The sequence below is a fragment of the Carassius auratus genome, chromosome 6 (genome assembly GCF_003368295.1).
Source record: "Carassius auratus strain Wakin chromosome 6, ASM336829v1, whole genome shotgun sequence".
Classification (NCBI taxonomy): domain Eukaryota; kingdom Metazoa; phylum Chordata; class Actinopteri; order Cypriniformes; family Cyprinidae; genus Carassius; species Carassius auratus.
Genome location: NC_039248.1, coordinates 17,558,466 through 17,583,975, shown reverse-complemented (window position 1 = coordinate 17,583,975; position 25,510 = coordinate 17,558,466). Strand labels below are relative to the sequence as shown.

At 40.3% G+C, this 25,510-nt stretch overlaps 1 protein-coding gene across 2 annotated transcripts in view; it reads right to left on the bottom strand.

Annotated features, from left to right (window-relative positions):
- Nucleotides 1-359: 359 nt before the first annotated feature.
- The window catches only part of crocc2 (ciliary rootlet coiled-coil, rootletin family member 2), a 51,510-nt gene continuing 26,359 nt past the window's right edge, over nucleotides 360-25,510 (bottom strand). The window contains exons 13-37 of one of the 2 annotated variants that reach the window (XM_026263950.1): nucleotides 25,186-25,385; nucleotides 24,614-24,796; nucleotides 23,915-24,059; nucleotides 22,961-23,107; nucleotides 22,439-22,669; nucleotides 21,425-21,618; nucleotides 20,928-21,055; nucleotides 20,404-20,573; nucleotides 19,412-19,591; nucleotides 19,096-19,230; nucleotides 18,465-18,608; nucleotides 16,637-16,875; nucleotides 14,534-14,693; nucleotides 13,016-13,183; nucleotides 12,540-12,924; nucleotides 12,179-12,330; nucleotides 11,413-11,533; nucleotides 11,150-11,313; nucleotides 8,924-9,175; nucleotides 8,654-8,842; nucleotides 4,324-4,473; nucleotides 2,189-2,389; nucleotides 1,733-1,864; nucleotides 1,378-1,557; nucleotides 360-1,271 (exon numbers count right to left, since the gene is read on the bottom strand). In XM_026263950.1, coding sequence (XP_026119735.1) covers nucleotides 1,188-1,271; nucleotides 1,378-1,557; nucleotides 1,733-1,864; nucleotides 2,189-2,389; nucleotides 4,324-4,473; nucleotides 8,654-8,842; nucleotides 8,924-9,175; nucleotides 11,150-11,313; nucleotides 11,413-11,533; nucleotides 12,179-12,330; nucleotides 12,540-12,924; nucleotides 13,016-13,183; nucleotides 14,534-14,693; nucleotides 16,637-16,875; nucleotides 18,465-18,608; nucleotides 19,096-19,230; nucleotides 19,412-19,591; nucleotides 20,404-20,573; nucleotides 20,928-21,055; nucleotides 21,425-21,618; nucleotides 22,439-22,669; nucleotides 22,961-23,107; nucleotides 23,915-24,059; nucleotides 24,614-24,796; nucleotides 25,186-25,385 — 4,434 coding nt within the window. In that variant the 3' untranslated portion in view covers nucleotides 360-1,187. The remainder of the gene's footprint in view (nucleotides 1,272-1,377; nucleotides 1,558-1,732; nucleotides 1,865-2,188; nucleotides 2,390-4,323; nucleotides 4,474-8,653; nucleotides 8,843-8,923; nucleotides 9,176-11,149; nucleotides 11,314-11,412; nucleotides 11,534-12,178; nucleotides 12,331-12,539; nucleotides 12,925-13,015; nucleotides 13,184-14,533; nucleotides 14,694-16,636; nucleotides 16,876-18,464; nucleotides 18,609-19,095; nucleotides 19,231-19,411; nucleotides 19,592-20,403; nucleotides 20,574-20,927; nucleotides 21,056-21,424; nucleotides 21,619-22,438; nucleotides 22,670-22,960; nucleotides 23,108-23,914; nucleotides 24,060-24,613; nucleotides 24,797-25,185; nucleotides 25,386-25,510) is intronic. The other variant, XM_026263956.1, reaches the window with a different exon arrangement.

The window sequence follows — 25,510 nt, the reverse complement described above, 5'->3', positions numbered from 1 at the left end:
GTTCAAAAGGAGGAAATATACAAAAGCCCTTTCATTCAGAGTAGAGATTCACTGAAATATTTCTTACTCCATGAAAATCAATTTTCCTCCAAATTAATCATACAAGGCAAGATTTCAAATATTTTTTGAAATGTGCCTGAAACAACTCCCCTAAAATAAAATGAGATTCTTTTAACCCAGGGGGTCATTAGTGGCGGGAATCAAATCTTGGAGGCAGAACATCACAAAGATTCTTTTATAGGTAGTTATAGCTTGTTTGCACACATCATAAACTACAGCAATTTTCCAAAATACTCCACAGCCAACTGACAGCCATTCTTTAGACCACAAAAAACAATCTCATTTTTATTTTTCTTGTTTGTATGGTTTTATTGACTTGAAAAATTACTTTGTGATGAAACAAATCAGTTTTTTATTAGTTACAACACAGTAGTGATTATGAAATAGCAATTGTTTTAACACCCATAATGAGAGAAACACCATATGGAAACAATAATATGAAAACAGCATTTGTAGGTAAGGTATATGACACACTTTCCTGATTCACTGATTTACTAAATTCACTGTAATTTAGCTGATTGGTACTAAATAAAACAAGATGATCTTTTTCTCTAAATGGTAGTATGTTTATATAATGATCACAGCAATCATGTAAGCTACAAGGTAGATTGAAAAGAGCATAATTTTGTGGTTTGTAAAACAGTTTAGGGGAACTAGGGTGTAATATTTAAGGTAGGTACGCTTAAAAGTGTGTAGTGGTGTAGAGTTGAGAGTATGCTTAATGCTCTAAGATGAACAGGGGTAGATTTAAGGCAGATTTATGGTCTGTTTCAACAGTTTGCTGCACAAATCCTTAAAACAATTTGGCAATTGAGAAGCATTTGGTGAAACAGTGATCTCTTTGTGTGTTGTTATTGGGTTCTTATGGCGTGGATCAGGATTACTTAAAGTATTTGTTCAAATGTAGTCCAACAATTCTCCCTGAGACCAGTGATTTTATGTGTTTTTAAATCTGAAGTATGTGTGTGTGTGTGTGTGTGTGTAACATTTCATTATGCATAAGACCATTCATGTTAGCACAGGCCCAGTTTCATTGGTTATAGGCCTTTGAGAGACTACAAATATGTTTGGTGACAAAAAGCTGTCAGTTGGTCACCATGGGCTGAATTCCCGAACCACTACAGTTTTTAGAGCCCCAATCTCAGCATCTGCTTCATATACGCTTGCCTTCTCTTCATCTCCTGCTCCAACTGTTCTTTCAGTGTGCAAACCTGAGAAACACAGAACTGTCAAGTTTTCATTAAAAGGCTCCTTACTATTGAAAGTGATATAAATGTCACTATTACAATACATAAAATTTTTATAGCTTGCTCAAACCTGTTCCTCCAAGCAGTGGACCCTCTGTCGATGCGCTTTCTCTCGAGCCTCCAGTGCTCTCTCTGCCTGCTGCTGGGAGTCCCTCATCCGCTCGGTCTCCAGGTCCAGCTCTTGCCTGTGGCGAGCTGTCACTTCCAGGAGCCTCTGGGAGTTAGTCTGCTCCAAGATAGAGATCTGCGACTGCAGAGACAACACATAACATCCGGTCACACACGAATCCAATACAAAAACAATAAGAGCTGGAAAAACGAACATGATGTGACCAATTCACTTTATTATAATCAGAAAGGTGAGAGGCACTAGATGCTGATCCATGTTTTATTAACTTCTTAATATTCGTAAGTTTGTCTATCACCTGTAGCGTGTGAATCTCTGCCTGTGTCTCACTTAAATCTTGCTCTAGATTTCGGAGCTTTTGTTCTTGCTGTTCTCGCTCACGCTCAGCATGCAGTATCTCTGCCTCCTTCTTTTGGCGATTTTTTTCTACCTGCACACAACACATGCATGTATACAAAATGTTTTAAGGATAGAAATCTAGTGTGAGATACTGTCACATGATGTATATTTATTTAGGAGGATCATTTAAAGTTTTACAGGATTGGCAAGTTATTAGCAAACACACACAAACACTCCAAAACAAACCCTCATGCGAACTTACCGCAAGCAATAATACTAAGAATAGTTTAGGGTACAGACAAGGCACTCTGATTAGTTTGCACAAATTAAACATCACAGTCAATGAAATAAACAATAAAATATTTGAAAGTCATTATGTTTTGCTGCGCATGCTATTTATAGCAGCATGATGTACCTTCTCCAGGGTACGCTTTAGAGAGGACCTGTCTTTTTCCAGACGGAGCAGTGTCCTCTCCAGCTCAGCTTTCTCTCCCTGCAGTCGATGTGCAGTGGTCTGCAGGGTAGCCACCTGCTCCTGAAGCTGATCCTTTTCTCCCTGCAAGAGTGCACAGCTCTCTTGCACCTCCTGCTTAGCCTGTTGCCTCTGTCTTACAGCCTAATGAATTAGAAGAGATGTAGAATAGACACCATCTATGTGACTGTCCAGACCAGAACTGGTGTAAATAAACATGGTTTTGTGGACTAGAATGTTTCATGTCTGGGGCAGAAACTCGGATCAACAGAAAAGAGAGACAGCTTTGACTGTATTTGTGTCTGGTTAAGATATGGTGTCATATGCAAGAGTTCAAGAACCTCGAATTTCGCTCAACTGTCAATCACAAAAATCTCTTTGTCAGTTCAACATGGTGATGATGGTGTAGTTGGTTATATTTATATAAGAATTTAGTTTGTTTGCATTTTATTATTAATTGTTTATTTTTACAGACACCGAGAGACAGGAAAAGGGTGCATATTACTGACAGCAATATGCGAGACAGCACCCCTTGCCAACATTTCCACCATCGCTTGACATGCAAAACATGTTTCAGGATTTGTTTGATGTATGTGCCTCAAGGTACCAAATTATTTGAACAATATCACCCAAAAATGAAAATTCTGTAATCAGTTACTCACCTTCATGTCATTACAAACCCATAAGATTTTGATTCATCTTCAAAACACATGAAGATAAATATTGTAAACAGAAGCTGAGCCATACTTCTATAAAAAACAATGAGGTTTGTTTTTGTGTGTCGAGCATGCACATTCCAGCTTCCAATTGCTATATTAGACATGTTCTATGCCGCAGCACTGCAGAGTTTTGCTTCAACCCTAATCAAATACACATGAACAAGCTAACCAAGGTCTGAACAGTTACTAGGAAGCTACAGGCAGGTGAGTTTTAATTAGGGTTGGAGCTGAACTCTGCAGGGCTGCGGCTCTCCAGGTCTGGAGTTCACCGGCCCTGCTCTATATATTTTGCGTTGATCAATGTTTATAGTAAAAAAAAAGCTAAATAAAATCTATTCATATAAAGCAATTATGTCTCTTCAGAATACACACATTAAACCACTTGATTCATGTGGATTTTATTTCTTATCTCTTTGTAAACTTTTCTAATTACCAAATTTTAGAATGGAATAGAATAGAACAGCATAGAGCAGGGGTCGACAACCTTTACAGCATGATGTGCCATTTTTAATTTTTCTGATTAACCGCTGTAATGTATTCTGTCTTTAAATGGTACTAAATTTAAATTGACTACTATTAGATGATTTGCAGCTTCATCTTACCTCGCTCTCTTTAACATTAAACTGACACTTTGTGGTCTGCTTCTGTGAACAGTAAATCCCGCCTACTTTGATTTGATTGGCCATATCAGTCATTTTGACATTGACGAGCGCTGTTATACCGCTGAGGCTTTGATCTGAAGCGACCCAGTATGTGCAGCGTTTGCGCGTGCATCCGTAGACTAGCAGTTAATTCTCACACTTTAATATTATTTATAGCTCCTAACAGGCTGTGTCACTATGAGAAGTTATTACCTCAAAATGTACGTCAGTATGCAGTTTTCCCTATTGCTCACGTGCCAGCAATTATCCATCTAGCCATAGATTGCTGACCCCTGGCATAGAGTATAATAGGCAAGTGCTAGTATTAACTCATCAGGTGCTGGCGAAAAAAAGATGTGTCTTTAGATGTTTTTTGAAAATAGCCAAAGACTCAACTGTTCAAATTGAGATAAGGAGGTTATTCCACCAGCTGGGCACAGTCCAGGAAAAGGTCCATTATAGTATTTTATTTCCTCTTTGGGATGGCACCACAAGGCATCGTTTACTTGCAGAACATAAGCTTCTGGAGGTGGCGATGGACCATCATCACCATAATGAACTTTCGATGGAAGGACAGAAATCTCTTCGAAGTTGAACAAAAGTCTTAGGGATTTGGAATGACGTGAGGGTGAGTAAATTTTCCCCAAATTTTTTTGGGGGGATGAACTAACCCTTTAAAACACTGCGTAAACTGTAAAAGTACGTGTGTGTGCGTTACCTCCTGCAGGCTTCGTGTCTGTTTGTCCAGTTCAGAGACCCTGAGTTCAGACTCTTCCTGGCTTCTCTGCAGGATCTGTACTCTCTCACTCAGGCCATGATTTTGCTTTCTACTGTTTGTCAGAGCCTCCCGTGTTTTATCCAACCTTTCCTGTGCACATAACACACACAGACAAGTATGAACAGGCATCAATCCACACATGCATAATCACACACCCACATCCAGTTTTAATGAGGAGGCTGTTCTTCTCCTCACTACTACCAGTGTCTATTTTACCCTTTTTTCCCCACTCTTTCCCAACTCTCGGATCACTTTTTATTGGCATGAGCTGGCAGGTCTCAAGCAAACTGAATAAGATTAACACTGAGGCCGCAGTGTTTTTGTTTGTACAGCATCTTTAAAACAGACTTATACTAAGCATTAAAAGCCCTCCAGAGGAGCTGGAGAAAAGTTCAGTCCAGCATTTTAATGCACCGTCATAGCACCATCAGGGAACAGGCGGCAGCAAAGGTAAATAAAATAAATAAATAAATCCAAACCTGGAAACATTAATGGAATCACAGAATAAATCACTTCACATTATGGCAATGCTAGTAATATGATCTGTTAGGTTTCAATTAAATCTGTACATGAACTTGAGGTGAACTGAGATCAAAACAGATTGTGGCTGAACCACAATGAACTTAATGATGTTGTTTGTGAGTTAATGATGAAGAAAAATGATTGACAGTGTTTTAATAAAGCCTTAATAGAGAATTTGCTTAAACATGTTCGAAGTTCCATCTAGTTGAGATGTTTAAGCTTGTTTTCTGTCTGGCACGGTTCACGGGTCTTTGTGTTCATTCTTGTTTGTTTTGTCTATCTCCTTGTCACGTGTTGGCGGCACTCGTTGCTGGGGCAACTCCACTCAGCTGACGAGCTAATCAATATATACTGAAAATATATATGGAGTGTTTGCTCGTCTTTTGTCAGATCGTTGGTGTGCTTATGTGCTGTCGTGTAGTTCTGTTCTGTTCACTCTCCGGTTCCCTGTTTCATTGTTTTGTTCCTGTTCATATCTCTGCCTCTCTCTCTGGTTTCTCCCGGACGTTTCTATCAGCAGTCATGGTAGAGCCGGTTGCAGTCTCCTCGATGCCAAGGCCTGCTCTACCATCAGTGAACCATTTTTCTGACTATCCTGTCTTATTGTTCTCTGCATTTTGGAACAAACTATTTTACTGCATTTGTTACGCAATTCAGTATTTATTCCCTGACATAACTATCTGACCCAATATATCCATTGAATATTTCAGACTTGAGAGACATTCTGTCTAGCAACAGGTCTGGAATGGAAAGACAAGAGGAGCAGATCTTTGCCACCGGCCGTGCATTCTAGACCTTGGTAGCACAGATGTCCGAGTTAAATGCCCACCTGCAGCAGATAAAGACTCAGGATGCGGCATCTCCCACTGTGCCAGACCCACTACCTGTTCCATCCATTAGAGAACATGCCAATCAAATAGAGCCATGTCTACCGCCACCAGCCACATTTTTGTTCATCATTTTTGGCTAAGTGATTATGATCATGTCTGGTCGAACCGGACTTTGGGGAATGGCGGTGAGGGAAAATAAGCATCCCTGTTGCTCATCTTTTCAAGCGTTTTCTGACAAACTCAAGAAAGTATTTGACTGTGCCTTTGTGCTGGCTGATTTGATTGAAGGAAAACGATCTCTCATGGATTATTCCACAGAGTTTTGCATGCGAGCTGCCGAATGCAAATAGAACGAAGAGGCACAGTAGTTTGTATGGGTTGGCCAACCGTATTCAAAAAGAAAATTTTGCACTGGATTTACCCACTGAATTGGATGGCTTAATTGAACTGGCCATAAGAATGGATGCTCCTTTGCAATGCCGTAATCAACGTGTTCAGCAGAGTTTGGATCCTGAGAGCAGTGCTTGTTTTTTCAGTACCCTCCAATAATACGGTCGCCCCTGCTTTTGATCCAGAGCCCATGCAGGTGTGCAGAACTCTGCTTTCCCGGGAGGAGAAATAAAGACAAAGCACTGGGATTGCGTTTAAACTGCGGAGTAAAAAGACAGAGCCCACCAGTAGTTTTGAGGTTACTGATGGGTGGTGTTGCCTTTGAGAAATGCTCCTTATCCGCCACTTTCCTCCCGGTAAGACTGCAGTGGGCTAATCCCCATCACAGCTGCCTTACTCTGCTGGACTCTGGAGCTGAAGAGAATTTTCTGGACATTACTTCTGCTCACCAACTCAAGGTTCCTGTTATTCCACTCATTCTGCCCCTCTCTGTCAATGCACTCGGCGACAAACTCTACCATCTGTCACTCATTCTAATTGACTCTCCCCTTGCTCGAGTAGTTCTTGGACATCCTTCGCTTATTCTTCAAAACCCTAATATTAACTGGCAACAGAGCAGTCTTGTCTTGGAGTGAACACTGTCATGGTACTTGTTTGGTCTCTGCTTGTTCTATCTTACAGGATGAACCCATGGACCTCTCTTACATGCCCAATGAGTACCTTGACCTGAATGGAGTATTCAAATTAACTTTCTGCTCCAGAAAGGGAGGACCATGGAGAAATATATTTATTAATCTATAGTGGTAAAACTCATCCGCTCTTCCTTTTCTCAGGCAGGTACGGGGTTCTTCATGGAAAAGAAAGTATCGACTATCGGGGTCTGAACAACATCACGGTTACGAATACTTATACTTTGACGTTCATGTCTTCGGCCTTAGCGCGGTTGCAGGGGGCTACCTTTTCACAAAGTTGGACCATCGCAACGCCTATAATTTGGACTGCATCAGGGAGGGGGATGAGTGGAAAACTTCTTTTAACACCCCCAGGGGGCAATTTAAATATCAGGTTATGCTGTTTGGGCTATCTAACACCCCGGAGTCTTCCAGGCACTCATCAATGATGTGCTGAGAGATATGGTTGATTAGTTCATTTATGTCTACCTGGAAGACATATTGATATTTTCTTCTTACTTCAAGGAGCATGTTCAGCACATCAGATGAGTACTTCAGAGGCTGCTAGAGAATGGGCTTTTTGTCAAGGTGTAATTTCATGGAGTGTGCAGTTTCAGGCTGTGGTAGATTGGCTTACCCCAGTTTTTACCACCATTTTATTCACAATTACAGCCAGCTATCTGCTCCTCTGACTGCCTTGACCTCCACCAAGATCACGTTCAGGTGGTCTGAAGCAGCCAGTACTACTTTTTCCAACCTCAATAGCTGATTTGTTTCAGCTCCCATACTTGTTGCCCCGATCCCTCCCGTCAGTTTGTGGTGGAGGTCAATGCATCAGAGATGGGGGTGTGTGTGCGGTTCTTTCCCGGCTTTCTACTTCAGATGATAATATCATCCGTGCTCTTTTTTTTTCATAGTTTATCCCCAGCTGAGTGAAATTATGACATTGGTAATAGGTAATAGATTTGTCTGTCAAGCTTGCGTTGGAGGAATGGCACCACTGGTAGGAATGCCCGGGGTGCCTTTCATCGTCTGGACCAATCACAAGAACCTTGAGTACATCAGGTCCGCAAAATGTTTAACTCCAGACAGGCTCCGTGGGCTCTTTTTTTTTTGCCATTTTGATTTTAGCATCTCTTACTGTACAGGTTCCAAAAAACATCAAACTCAATGCCTTGTCTGGTGTTTTGGATCATTCCTTCTGTCTTCCTTCTGTTCTGTCCTTCTGTCTTCTCCCTAGTCCATTTTACCTGATAAACTTGTTGTTTTTATGGTAACTTGGGAGATTAAGTCAAAGGTCCACTCTGCCTTACAAGGTGTAATACCCACATCCGAATTCACCTCAAACTTCCTCCTGCGTACAGGAGAATCCATTCCGTTTTTCATGTTTCCAAATTAAAACCCGATTTTCATTCCCCTCTTAATCTCCCTGCTCTGGTTCCCCCACTGCCGTGTCTCATAGGTGTGGAACCTGCTTATTCGGTCAAAGCTATTCTGGACTCGAGTCGGAGGGGACGCGGATTCCAGTACTTGGTGGACTGGGAAGGTAATGGTCCGGGGGAATTTGGTTCCCACGAGGGACATACTGGATCATTACATTATCGATGATTACAATCAACATTTAGGCATAGCAGTCTCCTCGTTGCCAAGGCATGCTCTACCATCAGTGATCCACGATTCTGACCATCCTGTCTTATTGTTCTCTGCTAAGAAACTGTTTGGTTGCATTTGCTACTGGATTCAGTATTTATTCCCTGAAATTACTGTTGTAGGACTTGTGTACTTTAAGTAATATGGTTAGTTAATGGCTAGTAACGCAAACTGCAAACTTATGCATGTGGTAAAACTCATGCTAACCTGCAGCATCTTCCGGTCATGTTCACTGGCTGTGAGAGCTCGCTGCAGCTGCGCAGCCTGTTCCTGTGCTACTCCTGAAGCAGCATTGCTCTCAGTCAAGGATGCAGCCATAGACTGCACTTGCTCCCTTAACTTGCACTCCTGTAGTTCTGTGTGTGCCAAGGTGGTTGCCAACCTCTCACCCTCAACCTACAATGGAACAACAGTGCTGCATTATATTACTCAAACATAAACGGTGTCCTTTTAGATCCAGCACAAAACTACACACACCTTAAGGAGGGCAGCACGCTCTTCACTGTCTCCCAGTTCTCTGCGGAGGTTGTTGAGGCGTCCCTGTAGTGAGCTGACCTCAGACTCAGTCTCTGTGGCTCGAAGCTGGGCACGTTGCAGCTCTCCCTCTAATCCCCGGCGTGTGAGTTCCAGCCTGGCAGCTCTAGCTTCCGCTGCCTCACAAGTCTCCTTCATACGGCGGCGTTCAGTCTCCAAATTTTCCTCAGAGGCCTGGGAGCGCTCCAGCTTCTCCTGAATACAACAGTATATCTATACTGGTAATCTGACTACTGGAAGTGCAATTCATCAAAGCTTTTTATTGTGGACACTTGATTATTCCTGTTTATTATATGTTTATACTATGGTGCTGGGAGAGAAAGTTGGTACAAATCCCATTGTCATAGTTTTACAAGTAATGCAAGTTGCTCAATCAAATTACTTTAAGTAACTAGTAAAGTAACATTACTTTTTTTAATTTAGAAGGAAGTATCTAAGTTACTTTTTGAAATAAGTAATACCAGTTACTTTGTTTCCCATGTCTTGACTGACAGTTCTCATTTTGCCATGTTGAGAGAAATCGGAAGTAAGTGCAGAGGCATCATGCGGACTGTGAACATGATGCTTACTGTAGGTCTAGACTAAATAAGAACATGTATTTTCTATTTTACCTGCACAAACACAGATTCAGTATTCCTCAAAATGAAGAAAAAGTCAAATCCAAACTCAGATTATTGTAAAAGTCTCTGGTGTCCCCAGAATGTATCTGTAAAGTTTCAGCTCAAAATACCCGACAGATAATGTATTACAGTATATCATTTTGAAAATGCGTATTTTGAGTGGAAGCAGAAACATGCTGTTTTTTGTGCCTGTCTCTTTTAATGCAAATGAGCTGCTACTCCTCGCCCCCTTTTCCAGAATAAAGCTGCCATTACAGCTTATACCTGCTAAAAAAACATCTGTTTTGGTTTCTGATTATCATTTTTATCGTGCTGGGATCATGCGTTTTAAACCATATTAATTTAAACATCTGATACATGGTTTTCTGAGTGCACACATCCGAAGCACATGACAGAAAGTGGCTGTTACAGCATGTGAGTACTAAACTAAGTTCTAATTCCCCCACAAGTTTATGTGAAAAAAAAAACACAAGTTACAAAACAGTCGGTTATTTCTGTGAAGGTAAACAGCTGGGAAATAAATGTAATGTATATTTTAGAAATGTGTGGCAGCAGCAATAATATATCAGAAAATATATCATCTTGCGTTACATTCTTAATTCAATTTGTTTGAGCTGTGCCCTCTACTATATGGACATGAATTTACATTTAACTTTTATGCGACTATTTATATTAAAAACAAACAAGCAAGCCCTGCCTAGATTTAAAAAGTAACTCAAAAGTAACAGTACATTACTTTCCATAAAATGTAATTAGTAATGTTTTTAGGGAATAACGCAATATTGTAATGCATAACTTTTTAAAGTAATTTTCCCCAACACTCATGATAGTGGAGTAAAAAAAAAATTCCCATAGATTTTTAGTGACACCACTAAAATTTTTCAAGAAAGATCTACAGCACCATGAGTTTAGTGTGTTCTTCTTTTAAAAATGCTGATAAACTGTCATTGGATAGAGGTAGGTCAGCTGTATTAATACCATGGTGTTGATTAACTTGAGTTCGCTCCACCTGTGTTAATTAGGCTAAGTATCTGACTCGCTCCTCCTGAACCTTGTTAATAAAACATTTATTTAGTTTAAAGAGATAGTTTAACCAAACATTTTTATTTCATCATTAATTTCTCACCCTCATGTCGTTCCAAACCTAAGACCTTCACTCATCTTCGGAACACAAATTAAGATATTTTTGATGAAATCCGAGAGCTTTCTCACCCTGAATAGACCGCAACAGAACTACCACATTCAAGGCTCAGAAAGGTAGTAAGGACATCATTAAAATAGTCCATGTGACATCGATGGTTCAACCATAATTTAATGAAACTAAAATAATATTTTTTGTGCGAAAAGAAAACAAAAATAATGACTTTTTAATTTGTGGTTCGAAGATAAATTAAGTACTAACAATTTTTGAATGACACGAGGGTGAGTAATTAATTACAGAATTTAGTTTTTGAGTGAACTAATCCTCTATCTCCTGTCTTGGCCGATCACTGTTGCACTCAACTATGTAAACCATCTTTGTGTTAGTGTAGAATGTATGAGTGTTAACCTTCAGTGCTTTGACATCTGCCTCAGTTATCTGTTGGCTGTTCTTCATTTTGGCCAACTCTTCACTCATAATCCTATTCTGTAATTCCCCACGCTGAACCACCTCATCCCGTAAGGCGAGTGATGCTTGTGTCCCCTCTAAATGCTTGGCCAGCTCACGTTTTCCTGGCAAACATACACACACATGATAATCAAAAACAGAGCCACAAACTGGTCATCACTAAGTAGCGTGTACCCAAGTATCAGGCTAGAATTCGCTCTTACCCTCCTCCAGCTCTCTTATAGATTGTTTCAACATCTGTATACGTGTGTTGCCTCTTTCCTGACTGGCTTGCAGGCTTTCTACCTGCTTGCTGAGACTGTGCACCTGTGCTTGGGCCTCATCCTACAGTCACACATTCAGACAGAAAAAGAAAGATGTTTATTGTATTATATATTATTGTTTTGTTTTGTTTCAGATACTTTGTGTCCAGTTTGTTTTTATGTTTTAAATAGTTTATCCAAAAATGTTGTTCAAAACTTGTAGACTTAGTCTTCTGTGGAACAAAAAAGGAGACATTGTGAAGAATGTACTAGTTATTCTTCAATTTAGTTACAATGAACGGATACAGGAGCTTTCAAGGTTCCAGATAATGCAAACCAACTATAAAAAATTGTAAAAACACAGGCCATTTTTATTTGAGCTTTTTGTGAACAACAGACCAAAATTTAAGCCATTTTTCACTGAAAATCTTGACGTCCACCTTAGCTCTCTTTGGCATGTTCATAAAATAACAGCATTGCTTAATTAGTGAAAAATCAATCTTTTAAGTTGGATCTTATCAAATAATTGGTTGATCCAGTTCACAAAAAACAGCCTGAATGATTCATTCGCAAATCTGACTGATTTATGTTCTACTCGGTTTTGATTCAGTTATTCAGTTGCAGCAGTTACCAATTCACAGAAGGAGAAGTCTAGCATAATTATACTAGTATTGCTGGGTGGACTATTTTTATGGTGCCTTTGTGGCAATGTAGAGGTGTCCTGTACCCGTTCTCTCTGCGTGTCCCTGAGCTCTTGCTGGAAGTTACGTAGCAACATGTGAACAGAGTCCAAATCCAATTCTCCATCTTCTCCGTGGGAGGGGGACAAAGAACACACCAGCAATCCACTTACCCCAGGCTCATCTGACATGGGTTCACCTGAGGGTTTAAATAGAAGATTTTACTTGATTCCTATTTAATTTGAAGTAACTTAGAAAACCATTTAAATTAGAGCAGCACATTGTTTAATAACCTTTAGATTTTAAGAAAAGAATCCTTTGTAATATAAGAGTGGTGATCTTCTTCTTGACCTTTAACCAACCTTTGCTACAGAGACCCAATTCATTATTGGACTGAGAATGCATTACCTTTTACAGGTGATCGAGTTCTCCATGGTGAGGGACTCCGTCCGTGTTCCCCGGGTGCGGGCGAACGTCTTCCACGTCCGCTTCCAAGTGTACGTCTCAGGGTAGAACTGAGAACATTCAACCTTTGCTCAAGATCTCTCCGTACGCCATCATTCTGTCCCAGTTGCTCTTCCAGCCCTTGGGCCCGGGCCTCTGCTAGACTCACCTTCAGCCCAAGCTCCCTGAGCTGGGCCTGGGCTTCTTGCAGTGCCCCCTCCAAGCGAGCAACCTCCTCACACTGCTTCAATTGGTTCTCCTGAAGATTGGCATCCTGTTGTTGCTGCAACTCTTTCTCCTGGCGCTGTACTTCTTCCAGTTCTGCTACACGCCGCTGCAAGCCTGCAGCCTTTTCAAACACAGACCAGTTCCAACAACTTAAGTTTGTTACTGCATGTGTGTGTGTGGATTCTGTATTTATGCCAGTTTGTTTGTGGTACCTCCTTCAGAGCTGCCTCTCTGCCAGCATCACTTTCCAGTACTCTTTGTCTGAGAGTAAAGGTCTCCTTTCTCATTTCCTCTTCTCTATGCTCTTCCTGGGTCAGTCTGGCCTGCATGTCACTCAACTCTTGCCCTTGTTGAGTGCACTGACCCTCTAATGTCTTCACCTGCTCAGACACATGCTTTTTGAAATGGTTGCATTGTATACAGGAGTCTAGACAGTTGAATTTCCTGAGGAAGATGATGCACAGTAGACCTAGTAATACAACATTTTGTTCCAATGTATATGTGTGTATAACTGGACTGACAACTAATTAACCTGAAAAATGCTGACATTCTAATATTTAGAATTATGTTAAAGGATTAGTTAAAATTAAGATTTCCTGAGAATGTACTCATCCCCACATCATCCAAGATGTTTACATCTTTCTTTCTTTAGTCGAAAATAAATTAAGCTTTTTGATTAAAACATTCCAGGTTTATTCTCCTTAAAGTGGACTTCAATGGCTTCCAAATGGTTGAAGATCAAAATTACAGTTTCAGTGCAGCTTCTAAGGGCTGTGCATGATACCAGACAAGGAAAAAGGGTCTTATCTAGTGAAATGGCCGATCATTTTCAAAAAAAAAACAAAAAAAAAACAATTATATGCTTTATAAACAGAAATGCTTGCCTTGCAATGCTCATCCACAACTTCACGTAATATGTAATCACGCTGAAAAGGACACGACATAGGCGGAACTGACTCAGTGTTTACAAGTTGAACGTGCAAAGACTAAGTCAAACAAAAAATGTGAATATGTATCATTGAGCATACATAAACTTTTGAATGGTCCTTTTTCTCCACATTTGTAAGCACTGACTGAGTCGGTACTTCCACCAAGCATGACCTTTTCAAACGTTATTACATATTACATGAAGTCATGGATCCACAGTGCAAGGCAAGCATTCCTGTTCATAAAGCATATCAATTATATATTTTTTTATTTAGAAAATGACAGATTGTTTTGCTAGATAAGACCCTTATTCCTTGTCTGGTATCGTAAGTACTTTGAAGCTGCAATGAAACTGTAATTTTGACCATCAACCGTTTGGTAGTCGCTGAACTACACTTTATGTAGAATAATCCTGGAATGTTTTACCAAAAACCTATCATTATAATTTTAATTTGAAAGTGAACTAATCCTTTAAGGCATTGACTATATAAACTGGTCATACTTTATTTTAAGGTCCAATTCTTGCTATTAACAAACTATTAACTACAACTTTTGCCTCAGTGAACTCCTAATTAGCTGCTTATTAATAATTAGTAAGGTAGTTAAGTTTTTGTTGTTAAGTTGTTAAGGTGTTGGGTAGAATTAGGGATGTAGAATATGGTCTTGTAGAATGTGTTTTGTAAGTACTAATAAAGAGTCGATATTTTAACAATAGGCATGCTAATAAGCAACAAGTTAATAATCAGAATTGGTCCCTAAACTAACTTGTTACCAAAAAGCGTTAGATTTTTTTGGGCGCTGACCTGTCTGCGCAGTTCCTGCAGTTCCCTGCATGCCTGAAGGCGAGATTTCTCAAGTTCACGCATGTTGGTTCTCAGCTTCAGCACCTCCTGCTGGAGGGAGGATTTACATTCTTCTAACACTGCCAGCCTCTGATCCTTTTCTTCTCCGACTCGCTTCAAACTGATAAAAAAGAAAAAGAAAAACAAGGATAATTAATTAGTTTTTAATTAAGCCTATTCCTTGTTTCATAAAGAAACTGAGACTTACAGGGAATGTTCAACATCCCAAATAGAAATTTCTACTCCTTTACTGATATTTATTTAGTAAATATAGTATATATTATAGTTAATAATATACTATATTATACAAACCCGATTCCAAAAAAGTTGGGACACTGTACAAGTTGTGAATAAAAACAGATTGCAATGATGTGGAAGTTTCAAATTTCAATATTTTATTCACAATACAACATAGTTGACATATCAAATGTTTGAACTGAGCAAATTTATAATTTTACGGGAAGAATAAGTTGATTTTAAATTTCATGGCATCAACACATCTCAAAAAAGTTGGGACAAGGCCATGTTTACCACTGTGTGGCATCTCCTCTTCTTTTTATAACAGTCTGCAAACGTCTGGAGACTGAGGAGACAAGTTGCTCAAGTTAAGGAATTGAAATGTTGTCCCATTCTTGTCTAAAACAGGCTTCTATTTGCTCAACTGTCTTAGGTCTTCTCTGTAGCATCTTCCTCTTTATGATGCACCAAATGTTTTCTATGGGTGAAAGATCTGGACTGCAGGATGGCCATTTCAGTACCCGAATCCTCCTTCTAGGCAGCTATGATGTTGTAATTGATGCAGTATGTGGTCTGGCATTATCATGTTGGAAAATGCAAGGTCTTCCCTGAAAGAGACGACATCTGGATGGGAGCATATGTTGTTCTAGAACTTGGATACAAATTTCAGCATTAATGGTGCCTTTCCAGATGTGTAAGCTGCCCATGCCACATGCACTCATGCAACCCAATACCATCAGAGTTGCAGGCTTCTGAACTGAGCACTGATAACAACTTGGGTTGTCCTTGTCCTCTTTAGTCCGGATGACATTACGCCCCAGTTTTCCAAAAAGAACTTCAGATTTTGATTTCGTCTGACCACAGAACAGTTTTCCACTTTGCCACAGTCCATTTTAAATAAGCCTTGGCCCAGAGAAAACACCTGCGCTTCTGGGTCATGTTTAGATATGGCTTCTTTTTTGACCTATAGAATTTTAGTCGGCACCGTGAATGGCACGATGGATTGTGTTCACTGACAATGTTTTCTGGAAGTATTCCTGAGCCCATGTTGTGATTTCCATTACAGTAGCATTCCTGTATGTGATGCAGTGCTGTCTAAGGGCCCGAAGGTCACGGGCATCCAGTATAGTTTTCAGAGATTGTTCCAGATTCTCTGAATCTTTGGATGATATTATGCACTGTAAATGATAATAACTTCAAACTTTTTGCAAATTTGCTCTGGGAAACTCCTTTCAGATATTGATCCACTATTGTTCACCGCAGCTTTGGGGGAATTGGTGATCCTCTGCCCATCTTGACTTCTGAGAAACATTGCCACTCTGAGAGGCTCTTTTTATCCCAATCATGTTGCCAATTGACATAATAAGTTGCAAATTGGTCCTCCAGCTGTTCGTTATACTGTATGTACATTTAACTTTTCTGGCCTCTTATTGCTACCTGTCCAAACTTTTTTGGAATGTGTAGCTCTCATGAAATCCAAAATGAGCCAATATTTGGCATTACATTTGAAAATGTCTCACTTTCAACATTTGATATGTTATTTATATTCAATTGCGAATAAAATATAAGTTTATGAGATTTGTAAATTATGCCATTCCTTTTTTACTCACAATTTGTACAGTGTCCCAACTTTTTTGGAATCGGGTTTGTAGTTGAACTACTATTTTAGACTAGGTTTTAGAGGTTATTCCTATGTTTTTGTTAATGCTCACTTAAAATCACATCTCAATGATGATCTGATGTTATAGCCAAGCTAACAGGGAACAGGTATGTAATACAAAATATATCAATATATCAATCACTTCAAACAAATCCAATATGCTAGACCTGTTGTTTTCAAACTCGGCTCTCTTCACAGCTGTTCGGAGATCATGATTGGAAGCCTGGATGGCCTCTTTCTCTCTCACAACATCTCCTAAAGCTCTCTTCAGGTCCTTGCCCTCACTCCGCTGGGTGTCCCTGTCCTGCAAACACTCCCTCAGCTCTCGGTGGGCCTCGATCAGTTCCTTACGGCCAGAGTCCCTGCTCTCCTCCACCTCACTCAGTTCCCTTCTCAAACGCTCCACCTGAAAGAGACAGAGATGAGAGGGAAAGATCAAATGAAGCCAAATTATTCTGTAAATACAAGAGGAGTGATGGGTAATGGTTTGAGTGCAATGGTGTAACTTTATCTGTCTAAAATAATGTCAATTTAATCACTCAAGTGTGGTGATGTGACACCAAAGAGGGAGTGAAGATTTCTAACAGTCATATTCCTTACGTGGCACTGTTTTGGTGAGGACAATTCAACTTAATATTCCATGAGATGAATGAAATGGAAACGCAGCCTATTAGTAAAATTCCACTGTCTTGTTCCATTCAGCTTCTCAAAGCATGTGAGCATCAGACTCATCCAAAGAGATCTGCCCTCCTTTCAACGCCGGATTTCAGGGCACATTCTTGTTTGCACTTAAAAATGTGTTTTAAGTGCATGTGAAATGGTTCAAATTTTCAAAAGCTTTCATCATATATGCTCAGGGTGAAACTCCTCGCCCATGTAAACACACAGGAAAATGACCCACATTCTGGTAATTGCTTGGCTACAGCTAATCATTTTACGGTGCATTTTTTCCCCAAAATGCAGCCAGAATGCAGAGAGAAAGAGGGAGAAGAAAAACAGAGAAAGACAGGGCAGGCTCCAAAGACTGCCACACACAGCAGCGATGATGAAAAACATCAGCAGTGAGTACAAGCGTGTGTAGAATGCTGCTGTGTTAAAGAGAAATATGTGCGTGTGTGTGTGTGTGTGTGGGTGTTTAAGTTCAGTGGCCACACAAGATGTTTTCTTCTCATAAATCTTAATGTAATAGAAATAAGCCCATGCCAAGCCCACACTGGTTTAATTCATTGATAGGGGGGTTGGGTTAGTAGGACAGTGTTAGGTTATAGATGACCTCTGTTTTAGAGTTGGGGCGATGTTTCCATAGAGACAACTTTTTATTATAGAACAGGAAGAAATAAACTTCTGAGCACCTGCTTATTTGTGACTGAACTTTTCCTTTTCATATCATAGAGAGCCTTCACTTTTCACTCCCCTGCTGGCTTTTATCGTTCCCTCTCACCACTGGTAGTTTGTCATTGTCTGACCAGGGCAAGCTGGAGGAGGTTTAGTGAAAATAATCAAACAGGAGGAGAGAATCCATCTTGGTGAGTAGACAGCTTCACCTAGAGATGAAGTTCTCATCATAGCCTGGAGATAGATTGTTCAAACAAATAAATCCGTGGCCTTAGGTATGTGCAGAGGTCAATTCCAAAGGTTGACCTTGAGGCTGAAAGGTAGAAGTGTACATGCTCAGATACAAGCAGAAACCTCAAACTAGTGGCACCTGGAGCATGCTCAATACACATTAACCAGTGCCAAGCTCAACAAATGTGTGTACTAAATGGCGCTCCCCAAGACTGCACCTGGTAGGTACAAGTTGGACTCCCACAGGCCTTATGTTGCCTTACAGCCCAACATAAACTTACTCACCCCCTAACTTATATGACGTTGGTTATTTGGCACTGGCACAAACCATTTTTACTGCTCTCCTGGGCTATAGGTTTTTTGTGTTCTGGATGATAAATTTGTTTCTATGACTGAACCACTGGAATGTAAAGCTTCGGGTTGTGTGACCTCTTGCTGAGACTCCCGGCTCTGCAGAGAAAGTTCTCTGATCTGGTCATTTAAGCTGCGCTCCGAAACTTCACGGGAACTCAGAGACTCCTCGAAACGGGACTGTAGGTCTTGAAGCTCTGCCTGCAACCCTAAAACTGCGTCCTACAGAGAGAGGGAGAGACAAAAACGAATACAATAATGTGGTGCATGAAATTAGGGTTGTCACTTGATTAATATATTTACCCAGGCTCATTTTTCTGTAGTTAACAATGTCCTTTTAAAGCAAAGACTTTTTTAAATGTATTTATTCAATATAGATAATTAATAATTCAATGATGAAATAATTATTCCATGCACATTATGAACGTACATATTCACTCTTTAATGATTAAACTTCACCAAATGCAAGTGAACAATAAAATCTTTGTTTTCATAATTTACCAAGAAACACATGCTCCACTATATGGAACAGTGTTTGAATTTGTTCATTAGCTCCAAACAGATTGTAGACTTTAATATCAAATTTAATGAATGTGTTTAAAAATGAATGCACAATTAATCTCATACATCAAAGTGTTAAACTGTGCAGGCCTAATGTACTGTAATAAAGACAAAACATGATCCACAGACATATTTGGATTTATCATACCTTGTCCTGCTCCTGTTTGCTCAGGAAGTCTCTACGCATACGATCCTTTTCAAGGGCAGCTGTCTCTATGTCACGTTCAAGGGTAATTATGCGCTCTGTAAGAGTGGCCTTCTCTGCCTCCTTCTCAGATAGAACCTGCCGATCAAGAACAGTCAAAGCGATTGAACCAACTTACAGTGATGCCATCTGCCCCATGTTCTGACTGCAGATGGTTTAAGGCTATATAGGGCAACAGACATGCCTTTTAATCAGATTGAAAGGAAGTTGTCAAAAGGTTTTGACTGTGTTCCTCTGAGACACAAATACATACACACACCTGCTGTTTATGGCTTTCGGCCTGCAGCAGGGATTCCGTACAGTGCTGCTGCAGCTTGGCCAGTTCTTCCTGCAGCTGTTGCTGAACTCTGCGACTCTGCATGCGCATCTCTTCGCACTCAGCCCGCAGCTGCGACTCTGCCTGCTCCCTCTGTGAACGCAACTCGGCACGCATGCGTTCCTGAGACACACAAGACAGGTGCATGTGTTATAAGCATCCAAATACTCTATTGAATCACAGGAGAGTTTTACAGTTTAGGGTTATTGCATTTCAATTGCATCTGCCAGAATTTCTCTGATAGTCCTAAATCTATGGCAGTATAAAATTAACACATAATAAACACTGAGCTGTGTTGCATGCTAGTTATGGCAATTCACTCGATTATTCACTTTGTTGTCAGCCACTCCAGTTATTTTAACTATACAAAATTATAAATGTTATGCTGCTTGATGTTGCAACCTTTTATTTGTCATTATGTTATTTAAATTATCATACTGAAAAAAAAAAGGTTTGAGGTGCAAATGGTTTCATGTTTTACCATTTACTGCACTTTGTTACTCTTCCAGTTATTAACCAACTGTATAACAGCTAATGAATCTGAAGTCTTGCAAAGAAAATCGCCACTTCCACATTGAAAAATAAGGTGGATAATGTCATGTTCTTGTAATAATCCTTTGTGAAACTTGCATCGGTGCAGGTTTGTGGGCTCAGCAAAAAGGGCACATAACACCTGCATAGGGTTTTAAAATCTACAATGTCAAATGGGAAACTCTAAAGGCAAGTTTGAATTTACTCATTTTCTTGACGCCTCAAAAGCTTGTAGATTAATATGCATCAGTCTAGAAATATGACTTAAAGGATGACTCAATTGTATGAAAAAAAAAACAAAAAAACCATTGAACCAAATCAAATTAATTATACATTTTATTGATTTGATTTATACTACTAGCAAATCAAGTGTTGGGGACAGTGTCTCAACATTTCAGTGATACCTTGTGCGTTCGCTCAGTATGCAATTGTTCCTGATGGCTTTGCTGTGTTGTAATGAGGGTTTGTTGTGCGTTTCTCTCGACCTGAGCAAGCTTCGACTCTAAAGCCTGTTTCTCCTGCGAAGCCCGGGACATTTGTTGCTCTAGTTCACTGTGAACATTAGACAGCTCACCTGCGCGAAGGAAACAGCAAGTATATACACAACGGAAAAACATGCTTTGTCATGAAAATATACACAGAAGACACACTGAGCTCTTACATGCTGGAAAAATTAAATTATAATGCTCTTTGGAATCATCATTACACAATATACAGTGACAGCACCAGCACATAAATAGTACAGTGTGGATGCTATCTGTGAGGGGACTTTGTTAAGCTCTAGAGAGAACCTCGGCTGACCCCTCAGCTGTTCCCAAGTCCGGGGCTAAAATATGGGCCACTTGTGTAATATAGCTGGGGCCCAGTGGCCAGTGGGTTCAGCCAAGTCAACGAGAGAGGAATAGAGGCTCCCCGAGGAGATACTCACGCGTCAAAGTCTCGTTAGCCTGCTGTAAACTAGCATTCTCTCCCTCTAGCCTGCCCCGTTCAGCCTCTAGCATCGAGGCCAGTTCCTGCCTGTCCAACAGGCCTGACTCTAGAGACTCTCTCTCAGCCCTGAGCAAAAGAAAAAGGGAGAGAGAATATAAAGAAAAACAGGTTGTGTTTTGTGAAGCTAATGAACATCTTTAAATGGTTGATTCTTTAGCTAACATCATTCAAGACAGATGAGATTTTCTAGAGATGATGTACACAGCAAAACACAGGATTAACCTCATGGTGATCTTCTCACAGAAAAGACTAGTAAGAGTTACATGATTGAACAGGCCCCATTGATAATTACTGAAAAAAACTCACTGAAAACACAGGTGTTTTACTTTGCCTGCCAACCTCAAACTCCAACATAAATACAAACACTTAGCCCATATAAACACATTAATACACCAAATCCTACTCGAACTAAAACACTAACACAAATTGACTCACCGCAGAGCGGCCAGGTCTTGGGCCAGGGCCTTGGATCTACGTTGCTCTGAGGTGAGCTGCACTGTGAGATTGGCTTTGTCTCTTGCCAGTTCATCTCTCTCTTTGCAAGTCTTCTTTAGCGAGGCAGCACTCAGCTCCAATTCTCTACGACATGTGTTCAACTGTTCCTGGAGGGCTTGCTTCTGCTTACTGACCTACACAAATCACACACACATGCACATGGAAGCATATATTTGAATGTCCACATATATCTAATATTTGCTGATAGTAGATCAACATCAGGATTATGAATCAAGTACTGGTAAATCGTCCAAACACGTGAGATACTTGATTATGCCAGTAACTGACCACTTAGGAGCAGCAGGCCGTCCAAATATTTTCCTGATATGTTAAAACTTTCCCCACTGAGCCTGCACTAAACCGTTTGCAAGCGAACCAAAGGAAATTTTATTTCCCTTTTCTGCCAAGCAGGTCAACTGAAAAAGCAGCAAGTAAAATGGACAAGGAAATGTTGCAAATAATGTACTGTACTAATAATTTACAACATATCCTCAAGACTGTGAAAAAAATGGCGATTACATTAAGATCCGGCGATTTATGACAACATTACAGTTTAAAAATAATGGCACCTCAGTAAAACATGACTGTAGGTTTAGACAAAAGAGCAGTCGAATTCCACACTGTCTGTTGCAAAGCTGTGAGCAGACAAATCAAGCTTGTGATTTACAGCTTTTTTCATTCATTCTCTCTCACTCTGACACTACCCGTCTATAACATCTATCTCTCCTGTCTTCCTGTCCTTCATTTGTACTCAAGATCCCCTTTGCCTCCCCCATTCAATTCCTTTGCCACTCATAAAACACACGCTTGGGCCAAGATTCATATATGGAACTCTTGGAGGAAGGTGTTGAGTACCACGGCAGATGGGTCCAATATCTTCCCTTGGCTTTTTAATGTGACAACAAGACCCATCCGAGCACAGCTGAGAGCTGTGAATCTCATTTAGTGACTGACCTGGGCGTGTTGCTCCAGGGCTGAACTTTTCTCCCTCTGTAGGACGCTGTATTCTGCATCCTGGGTCACTCGGCTCTCTTGAAGGTGAATGTGTGAGGCCTCCAGAGCACGCTTCTCTGCCATAAGGTCTAAAAGGTTCTGCTGAAGTTGAGCTAGCTCTTCTCTGGCTGCCCCTCGCTCTAGCTCTGCGTCCCGTTTGCGTTCGCCAAGCTCTGCCTTTTCGGCCTCGACCTGGCAGAAGATAGGTCACAAACAATATTTTTGAAAATAAATAACGATTACCATGCTGAGAAAGACCACTCTTGCTGGTGGCAATCATATATTGTGATGTGGATGTCGGTGTGTTGGTATCCAACTCTGTCAGCCAGTTTTAAACAATTTCCTTGAATAAATTATCAGTTGTTGAACTGAATAACTATATATATATATATATATATATATATATATATATATATATAAACAGATTATTCATAATTTAATACTTTTAACACTATGCACACTGTCCAGTTCCATGACCCTGACCTGTAAGAGAAGACGGTTCAATTCGACCTTATCTTTAGCCAATCCTTCACTCAGGGCTCCCATCTTGGCCAGGGAGTCCTGTAGCCCTGCATCTTCACTTCGTAGTTTAGTGAACGCCAGTTCCTGCTCAGCATTCTGGGCCTCCGCCTATAGGGAGGCAATACAAACATCAGTGGGAAGTTTGGCTACATCCAATCATTAGCTACCGAGTTCACGTAACCAGCATTTATTTTGTAATCAGCGGTTAGAATAAAATATGTTTGCAGAGCTGTTTAATAGCACTGGAGTTTAACCGTAACATTTTGTCCCCAGAATGACCTGCGGTAGAACTGCGGAAGTGTGGAAAAACTGCAAGTTAGACAGAGCAAGTGATGAAAAATCTTACAAAGGCAGTTTTGCATGGTAAATATCAATTACTACAAATAAGCAGAGCTACATAACTCACCCAAGGTCAAAGTAAACGGAGTTTCCAGTAATTCAACAACTGAGTTGGACATTTGACAGGGGAAAACTCTGTATTTACTTAATGGATAAATAATGCAAAACTGGGTAAACAATCTTATGACTGGATGTAATTCACTGTAGCAACATGCAGGTGAGAACAGTTTTATACAGACTTAGGTCAAGTGTTGTTAAGATGAATGAATGAGTGAATATGTGAATGAAAGAATGAATTAATGGGAGTAAATACAGTATGTGAATAAATGTGTGACTGGATGAGGAAGGAAGTTAATGACTGAGTGCTTTAAGAGAAAGTGTGAGTTATGAGGTGCTTTGAAAGAATATGTTAGTGAATGACAATGTTGGAAGAATGAAAGAATGTATGAGTGTATAAAAGTGGACTAAGATGTAGTGAGTGAATTAATAAGTGAACAGGTGAGTGATTGTGATGGACCAAATGGATGAGTGAATAAGTGGGTGGTTAGTGTGCATTTTGAATGTGCAGAGCAGTACCCTAGAGAGAGCCTGTGCAAGACTGCTCTTTTCATCCTCCAAAACCTCTTTCTGTAAAGTCAGCTGACTCAGAGCTTCTTTCAGTGTGACCAGCTCTTTACGCACATCCGAGTGTCTCATCTCCAGCTGCTCCAGAGTGTGTCGTCTTTAGAAAAACAAAAATGCACAAAAATTGTCAGGACATAAATACACACTTTTTGATTTGTAGATATGGACAAAAGAGTACAAAAAAAACTAATGAAAACCCAGGCACACTATGGCATAGAGCAATCAAATCAGCTCATAGGAAATATACACACAAACAAAACAGAATTTTAATGTAAACAATGTTAAGGTTAAGGTATAGGCACATACTCATGTACACAAACATATACAAGCAGAGATATTTCTATAAACATATTCCTAAAAAACATTTTCTCAAAAAAGACTTGAGGTTGAAGATCACATCCAAAACCATTCTTATCCATATCCAGCACAGAATAACACATGATCAGTGTGGTTTCCTTTGACCTAACCAGTAAACTAATGCATTATGCATCTTCATGTTTAATGCATTTTGTAAACAGTACTATTCTGGTTTAATTCAAGGCTACTTTAAGGACAACATGTGCTAGTGATACTGACTGTAAACAATAGGACAGGGAAATAAACAAGGGCCAAGAAAGAAGTCAAGGGGTTTGGGGTTTCGCAATGCCGTACCCCCTCTCGGATTCAGAGCGTTCTCGAGCCAGCTGCCTCTCCAGGTCCTCCCTCTGCTGCCTGAGGAGGTCTCTCTGCCTCTGAACATCCAGAGAGGAGCTTCTCAAAGCTTCCTGCTCTGCTTGTGTGCATTCCAGCTGCTGCTGCAGGGCTGAGAGCTGCCTCTCAAGCTCTCCTTTTTTGCTTGGAAGGGAGAAAAGGAAAGCGACAGTTGTGGTGTGGTGTGTGGCTGTTCAGGTTATAGTCCTAAAACTAGAAGATCTGCATGCTTGAGCCCCAGTTATTACTAAATTAGAACTATAATTAGCACAAAGATGTGAGTTTGTGTGCTTGAATCAGAATCGTGAGCCTTTGTAGCATAACAACTTATGTTGTAGAGAAATGAGCAAAGACATATAAATTAGCCTCCTAGGTTAGCCTGCAAAATAATGCCATGTTGCAGTGGAAACACTGATGTAAATGTAGAGGGTACAGAAATGTTCAGGTAGAAACTGATTTGTGCAGGTAACACCAGGTGAACAATAGCAACCTTTAATGAAGTGCCAGGTTAATTCGGTCCCAAACTCTGATACCTATTTACTATGCCCAGTGAGGTGCGGTATCTTTGGGCATCTCTAGTGTTGTCCTCCTCCGATCTCTCCAGAAGTTGATTCTCTTGCTGCAGTTCCCGGATTCTTTGTTCCAGGCTTCTGGTTTCATCTTCCCCCACTTGCAGCTGATCTTGCAAGGTGGCAACCTGCTCTTGGGAAGCTTCCAGATGTGCCTGCAGTTGCTTTGGGTGGATAGATATTTTCATTTAGTTAAATGTGCTGAAATTACATACTCTTCTTGATAGCAGAGTAAACTTGGGAGACGTGGTGAAGTGTGTAATTTCTGTACCACTAGTGATGACACTTG